The 8,621-nt window shown below is 38.9% G+C and overlaps 1 protein-coding gene across 1 annotated transcript; it reads left to right on the forward strand.

Annotated features, from left to right (window-relative positions):
* Nucleotides 1–7,510: 7,510 nt before the first annotated feature.
* LOC119725305 (eukaryotic translation initiation factor 5B-like) lies at nt 7,511–8,283 on the forward strand. Its single transcript, XM_038196681.1, has one exon. It carries the CDS (start codon nt 7,513–7,515, stop codon nt 8,170–8,172), a length of 660 nt encoding a protein of 219 aa, XP_038052609.1. The 5' UTR covers nt 7,511–7,512; the 3' UTR covers nt 8,173–8,283.
* Nucleotides 8,284–8,621: the final 338 nt, after the last annotated feature.

An 8,621-nucleotide genomic window follows, 5' to 3' on the forward strand; every position in this document is an offset into this window, starting at 1 on the left:
AGTTCGCTCTTTCGAGTCAAATTATCGAAAAACAGCTGGACGAAATGTGGAGAACTTTTGTAGCTTTGGTAGTGTATTTCGGTACAACTGTTAAAATTTTTTAGACCCGCGATTGCTGGAGCGAAACGAACGAATTTTCCAGTCCAGCTGACGGCCTAATATTGAAGTGTTTACGGCATTTGTGTCAATGTTTACAAAGTGTGATGTTGCTGGCTAGATAAAGCCAAACAAAAGTGGGTTTCCATTACACGGCTTCCATTCCGTTCTGGCTTCATGAGAGACTGAGGCCCCGACTTAGTGGAATCCAGCTCCGTATGGGCCCTTGTCCTGATCCAGCAACATCAAATATTATAATAATAAAAATACAACACTTTAAGTAGTTTCTTATGCGATTTGACATTAAAAAGGTAGTGACAAATGATTCTGAAGTCAACGACGAAGTCGTAGCCTGGTACGAATCCGTAGTTTTGAAAACCTCAAAGGTTAACCCATGATCTGGTGTCTCGCCTCGTCATTTACAAACGAGTAGAAGCAGACCTTGGTCAGGTGTAGTCTGTACTACCTTATCATTATACCAAGACGAGAATTATTCGTATCTTGGTTACAGTTAAGTGTGTTTACTTATGGGGTGTATAGCTGATTTACATACAATCCTTCCCAGTAGTGCTTTGAATGCCAGTACATGGATAACCTGTAGTTGATATAACGTTTTCTGAGTGAATCTTCACATTTTTCTTCACCGTCAAACCCGGTAAATACAAAGATGCCGCAAAAAACCGTTCAGCAGTTGGATGCCTACATTAAGGCAACAGCCGTCGTGTACGACCACTCCAACACCAAACTCGTCAGCAGGAAGACTAAAGTCAGCAGGCGTAGGAAGGAGGCGTTTCTTTCTGTGCTTCCATACAGGAAACCGTCGTCTCATTACCGCTCTCATGAGAGAAAGACATCATCATCATTTATTGCCCGCAAACCCAGTAGTAAACCTGCGAAAAAAGGGTAAGAGATTTTGCAAAAGATCTACCTAAAAGAAAACTCCAGCCCTGTACAAAAATATGTATTTTGTGAGCGTTCTTCCCTGGCAAGTTCATGTCGGTTGACTGCATTAAGTAAACATTTGGATATCGTGATGTAACAAATATGGAAATAGCCCTCACCCAAACAAATGGCAATCCCAATACATTAACTAACAAGCACCCATAGAGACAAAATAGAAGGTGATGCCGCACTTGAAATACAGTTTCAATAATAATCATTTACAACTTATATACAAAACTATATTTCGTATTACAACCACTTTTTACTGCCAGCAGGATGCATCAAGAAATTCAAGTCATACAATTATAACAAAACCTAAACTTGTTTTTACCCACGTTTTACTTAATGCTATACAGATTCTTTCTTTTATAAATAACACAATTTCCTTTGTGATATTATTCGGATGAACTGTTTTGTCTGTTATTCCACAGATTTTTACTACAAAATATACTGTTTAACCAAGTTGACCAATATAATTTAAATGACTCCTGGCTTGTTCCAAAGAGCAGGTTACTACTAAATTCAGGTTATTACAGTGGCCCTGAAGGGACATCACAAGTCGCAAATATCTCTGCAAATATTTGCGATGTCGCAAATTTTATCGCAAATGTATTTGCAAATATCTTGGCAAATATATGCGATATTGGAAACCTTGTCTCATAGTTTCATATTTGTACAAGGCTATTTTCCTAGAAACCTTGGTCTTAAGTTTTTTTGAGTTCCAGCCTCTATTTTATTAACATGTGCATATATGAGTATTCGGGTGCAGTTTGTATTTGCGGTTGCTACCTGCCAATGATGCGCATAGACTACGTAAACGCTTTTTATCATGCGTACAAATGTACGTATGGTTAGATCATAGAGAGGTAGAAATAGGTTGCAATACGACTCGTGTTGACCTAAGTAATTCGAAAAAAAAGTACAATTGAACTCTGATAATTATGATACCTTCAAAAGGATCAATGGTAAGAGTTATGTCCTGAGTGTTTAATAAATGTTTCTATACATACCAGTTAGTATTATCACAAATAGCTTTGCAACTATTTGCGATGATAGTTGCGATATCGCTAATATTTGCTAATATATATTTGCCATAGAATTTGCGACATCGCGAATATTTGCGAAGATATTGACGATAATTTATGCGACATCGCAAATAATTGTAACAATATTTTGCAAAGATAACATTTGTGACATCACACATTTTTGGAATTTTGTGCGGACGTCGGCAATACATGGGTTTGTATTTCCTGTAAAGTTCAGAACTACGGGATGCTAGGCTTAGGATGTAATCTGGGAGACAGCTCCTTGGAGTGTTTTTGCGAGCTGTCTTAGCCACTACATCAACAAATCGGTCATAGTTATTGGGAGTTGGATCAATGTCAGCTGGATGGTGTTCGAGCTCATTGGCAATACCTTCCTAGTTGGCCTTACTGAAGTTGAAACGGCAGCAGAATGGAATTGTTGCAGGAGAGACAGCAACAGTCACTCAGATTCCGATGGGGCGATGGGGTAAAGGACCATCTTTTTTGCTAAGCGAAGCGATATTGTGGCTTACAAAGGCTAGATCAGGGTTAAAATCATGTCTCCAGCGTCCCCTGTGGAAAGACGTCGGTAGTTTTACATTGAGAATTAGGCTCAGTTGACTTATAGTTTAGTGTGAAAAAAGGGGTTATCGTGCACCCTCGAAAACCAACTTCTAATCAACGTCTTTAGATCAGAAAAAAATGCACAAAAAACGATTTGCTATGTTACAAAACGTATGTCCAACGTATTGTTTTTATGCAAATTAGTGCCGCCATTACCCAAAAATCTATGTTCACTATATCTCAGCCAACATTGCAAGTAACTGAACAAATTAGGTGCGTAAACCCATGCTTTCAAGGTCAGAGATCACAATAAAACTATTCTGGAAGTGACCACATGTGTCTGTGGCATAGAAATATGCAAATTAGTGCCGCTAATAACGGAAAATCATGTTTTTGTCATATTTCAGCCAATATAGGACGTGTTTAGCATGTGTATCGACACACAGGCTCCTTACGTCAAAACGGATAGTTCAGACGACGATTTCTTTCTGACTAAAAGTAGATTTTGCAGTGAAAGCGGAAAATCTGACAGTGAAGATGCATTGGTAATTATCGGAAAACAAATTTTCACGCAGACGGTCCTATTCATGCTCATTATGGAGAGCAACTGTCCGACATGTTCAAAGTGTGGATTCGTGATTCCGAATCCACACTTTACTAAAGATTCGCCGTTCCGAATCCACACTTTGTGACCAGTGTAAGAGATTTGAAGATCCGAATCCACACTTTTAACAATAGTGTGACGTCATAGCAATGGTTTAAACTATGTGAATTCAAAGTATTAAATGAGCTTTAACATGCAGTATATCATTCCTACAGTTTCAGATATGTTCAAGTCTTCATCCAGTGTAAAATGTCACATAAACCAAAGACACTGTGTTTGCAAGTTTATCCAGAGACATCCGTCTTGACATTTAAACATATGATCCACGAGAAAATTGATGTCCAGCCTCGACAACAGCGATTGTTTATCCGAAGAAACTTTCGTAACTTTGAGGTAAAGATGGCTTGAAATTGTATATGATGTAAAGTACCATTCAAATCCCATCAGATAAAAGGCCATGATTGGGGGTTTTAGTGACAACCTCTGCCGTTTCAATATTACATGTATATTTCAATATAGCAGCTTCTGATGCCGGTATATACAATATTGTTTAGCACTTAAGAAACGATCAACGATTTGTTGTTTTAATATGAAGATTTACGGTGACATCATGTGACGAAATCTCTTCTGTTTCTTCGTGACGATCGAAAAGGCTATTTGGTTTTAGCTCCACTGATTCACTCTGACGGTAAGAATACACCACGGCAAAACAGATGTGTAATCCCAACCACCAAACTGTAGTTTTAAAAACCTACGTTCTAAAGAGTGTGCGTTATGTGAGGATTTAACACTTGTTTTGCCAGCTTTGTAACTTGCTGACACTTCAGGACTGTGGCATTCATCAGGACGAGAACATCTCACTCCGTCTGTGTACTGACGACCTACTGGGCGGTGCACCAACAGGTAAAATGCTCGTGAAATTTAACCGTTCAACGTTAGAAAAACCGACTGGAGTTATACCTTTACAATGTAATTTTTTTGGTCGGTGGCGGCAACAGGAGCAGAAGCAAAAACAAAAACAAATAATTAAGTTCAAAACGAACGACCAAAGAACAATTCCATGGGAAAATCAAACACGGTGCATGTATTACGATTAAATAGCGCGAGATCATTAACGAATGTATGTATGCCGTACAAGATACGGTCCAATCCGCTTCATCGACTGAACGAGTCTCTCCCTGATATGAAGCCCGGGAAGGGACAGTGTAGAATTTTTGGGGGGAATTTGCTAATTCGTTCGCACGAATTCCTAATTCGTTCGCATGAATTGCTAATTTGTTCCCACGAATTCCTATTTCGTTCGCACGAATCCCTAATTCGTTCCCACGAATTCGTAATTCGTTTGCACGAATTGCTAACTCGCTCGCACGAATTGCTATTTCGTTGGCACGAATTGCTATTTCGTTGGCACGAACTGCTATTTCGTGGGAATGAATTGCTAACTTGTGCATCCGGGAACGCGTTAGTAATTCGTGGGAACGAATTAGCAATTCGTGCGAACGAATTAGCAATTCGTGGGAGCGAATTAGCAATTTGTGCGAACGAATTAGCAATTCGTGCGAACGAACTAGCAATTCTCGCGAACGAATTAGCAATTCGTGCGAACGAATTAGCAAATCGCCAAACAAAATTCTACCCTGTCCCTTCCCGGGCTTCATACCCTGAGCTGTATGTGCCGGCAAGAAATACTCGGCTTGCATTGTCTCTGCATCCGCTTACTCTGCAGCCGATGAGATGTCGCACCAGCCTGTTCCAGCGTTGTTTCTTGCCCAGTGCTGTACAGCTATGGAATTCCTGGTTATACATGTATAGCAGGCAGTGTGCATACTTTTAAGTCAATGGCCAACAATAATCTGAGGTCTAGTGAATTATATCTACACTGTTAAACAGATTGGGCAATTTTGCTTGCCCTAAATTGGTGTAAATATCAAATTCCCAACTTTTGGTCACTTAATGACCAACTGTCATTGGCAGGCCATTTTGACCAGAACATGGGTAAAATATAAATTGCCAGCTAATGATCAGACAGCCTTTCCCAATTAATTGGTCAATTATAAATTTCCATTTTATTGGTCAAATTATCTTACACAATTTTATGGCAAGTTGGATTTGACCAAGACATATTACTCAATCAATCAATTAATGGTCAACTATACTTCAACAACATTGATGTCTTTTATGTTTTCATAAAGTGGTCGCTGGCTTTTCACCAACGTTTATGAAGTCCATTATCACATATGACTGTCAACTATGATTTCAAGAAAATTGGTCAGGCTTATTTTCACATTGTGCAACAAGACATATTGTTAATACATCACTGTAAAAACGTTGGGCAAAATGAGTTGATATGTAGGTAAACCAGTGTTGGTCAACAAATCAACAGGTTAAACTCTTGGGCAAATATTTCCCAATAGTTGGAAAATTGTTACCCGAATCAACCCACAATGAGGTATTTTAAAAACCAATGTTGGGTAAAATTGCATTGCCCAGCAGTGTTTTACCCAACATTTTAACAGTGATGTAGTTGTCGAGAAACTCATATAAATTCACAGTTATCACTTAAGCTCACGTCCTACATCACATTATGTCAAAACGAGCATCATAAATTTATGAAAGTATTAATCAGCACGTTACGCCCAGTTTATGAGCTTTGTGCCACACGGTTAAATATAATTTGGTCCGCCTTAAAATTTGCACTTATTGTTATTAGTTGCCAACTAATATATATTGTGGCATCAATAATGTGCCTGTGACATGGCCGACTGAGAGGACAACATACCCAACAGGGCGGATCCAGCAATTTTCGCAGTGTGGATTTCATAAGCAATTATTTCTGATATGTAGACAGGTTTTTTTTCTACGGACACTTGGCCTCCAGAAATCAATATGGGGTTTGGTTGTCTGGTGCCTTTCACCAAGTAATTGAGCACCAAAAGTTTAGGAAATGGCAACCGACTCACACTAAAACTGAATGACCAACTTGTGGACATTATACCTTAACCAAACATTTTAATGCCAACGTTACGTTGATCTGGTCAAATTTTCTACAATTCGTGTCCAATGCCTTTCACCAAATTAGGTTTTGGGTAAATATGATGGAAAATGACCAGCTTCTACTGTAACACTATGATTACCAAATTCTAGACACTTTAGCTTTACCCAACGTTTCAATGCCAAATGTAACCCGATTTAGAGGACAACAACTAATACCCAAATCAGCTTGGGCAAAGGACGTTCAAATGTTCTACAACAATTGTTGTCTTAATGCCTTAAACAAATGAGAGCACCCGGAGTTGAATAAATAATAGAGAGGTTGAGATTTCGAACCTGTACTTGTACGTATACGTGTATGTTTAGGCCTCCTGTCAGTTTGCCAACGACAGACACGATTTATCAGTTTTCATTTTAAGCGTATTTGGCCGATTTCATGCTTTAAAACCTAGTCGGCGTCAACTTTCGCCAGTTTTAAAAATACGCTTATCTTAGGATACCAGTATGTATGACGTCATTATTTCCACTCTGGCTGTGTCCTTCCTTTAAGACCTACAAGTAACGTCGTACGTGTGTAAGTGATTTTATAAGTTCACTGACACGTGTAGCTTTAGGATGCGTTTTTACGTTGGATACCTCGCAGTTTATACAATACATGTATTCATTGCTATTGTTCACCAGTATCGATTGCTGTCCATTTTGCCACACAGACTAGTCAGTTAATGAAACATACTCAGATTTGTAATAAAGAAGCTTGGCAGCACCTTTTAATGAAAGATTGGACTTTCCATGATCAACAGTGTAAATCTTGCGAGCGGAATTTTAAGCAGGGTAGTGCAAATTGCTGATGAACGGAGGAGAGGGCTTTCGCGCTGCTGACACAATGGGCCTACTGCATGCAGCTATAGTAAAGCAATTATAACGCGCCCTCGAGGATATTAGGAGACGGTGGAAAGGAAAGAGATGAAGACAAGCTAATTGTTGGCATATACTGTGTATGACTCTGGTGGTAGTTTTGATACATCAGTTTTGATAATTCAACACGTCCGGCCCACTACTATTCCGTAAGTGCCAGCCTATTATGTTTAAATGTTTGAAATATTTGGGAAATATTTGCAGGCAGAACAATTCACAAAATTTGTCTAAATTTCAAGATGTATTAAATTTGTAAAAATACCCTTAACATATTTTATGATGTACTTATGACTCGAGTCACATATCTTTGAAAATACAAACGTATTTGGTTGTCTGATTCGGTCACTTTCTTTTTGACTAACCGTAGTTGCAGACATGGCTGCGATGAGAAAGAAAGCGGTTCGATTTTCGGCACAGGATGACCTATGTCTGCTCCGAGAAGTGGTTGCTCAAAATCCCTTCAGCGACAAGGGGAAATGGGCGACAGTTGCCATGGAAGTGACATCAACGGTGGATCGTCAGGGTTTTGACGTTGATACGCGCAGAGTTCGAGAGCGGACCATCTTGTTACTGGAGCAGTTCAAAAAAAGTGACAACGATGCTGCAAAGAAATCAGGCACGAATGAAGAAGTGGGAGGGAAAGAGGAATTACTGCAGGAAATATTGGATCTGGCATCTGAGGAGGAAATAGCAAAAGAAACAGCAAAGAAGAAGAAGGAGAAGGAGGAGTCGAAGGCCAAGGAAATGAGAAAGCGAGCCATGGAAACTCTGCGTCCAGAAGTTTCTGAGGGGGAACCGGGACCAAGCTCTTGCAACAAAACAAGTGTTATTGCTTATCTTTCAGAAAAAGCACAGAGCGAGCAGGATTTACGGAAAGAAGAGCTTCAGCTTGAGAAGGAAAAGCTAAAGTTGGAGAAAGAAAGATTAGAGTTCCAGAAGGAAGAGCGTCGCCAACAACTAGAAATGGAGAAAAAAGAAAAGTCCATGATGTTTAAGATGATGCAGGCACTGATTGATAACGTAAACAAGGACTAGATTTGGAAAGAACAAACTTTTAGTTTAATTTAACCATCTTTTAGGTAAATTACTTTTCGAAAGGTTTTTCAGAAAAAAAGGACAAGTTGCAATGTAAATGTAAATGCAATCAGGCAGTGTTTGTTTTAGCATTATAATTTAAACCCTCAGTTTCTTTTGATGGGTGCAGATGATGCAAAATAAATTGTCAAAAGAAGCAAAAATATACATTTTGTTACATGACTTGATCAAAAGAAGTCGCGTGTTCATATAGCGAATAATGGTTTGATGTCAGCAAAGAAATCTGACTATTCCAAATGCATTAAAATTATTTGCAGTCTATTTTCTTCATTATGATTAGGCCTACATTCTAAATACATCGTACGGCAATTTTGAAAATAAAGTGAGGGCATTTTAATAACAGTCGCTTAATTTTGTGACTATTGGCAAAATTTATAATTTTATGCTTG

The sequence above is a fragment of the Patiria miniata genome, unplaced genomic scaffold (assembly GCF_015706575.1).
Source record: "Patiria miniata isolate m_02_andy unplaced genomic scaffold, ASM1570657v1 HiC_scaffold_19, whole genome shotgun sequence".
Classification (NCBI taxonomy): domain Eukaryota; kingdom Metazoa; phylum Echinodermata; class Asteroidea; order Valvatida; family Asterinidae; genus Patiria; species Patiria miniata.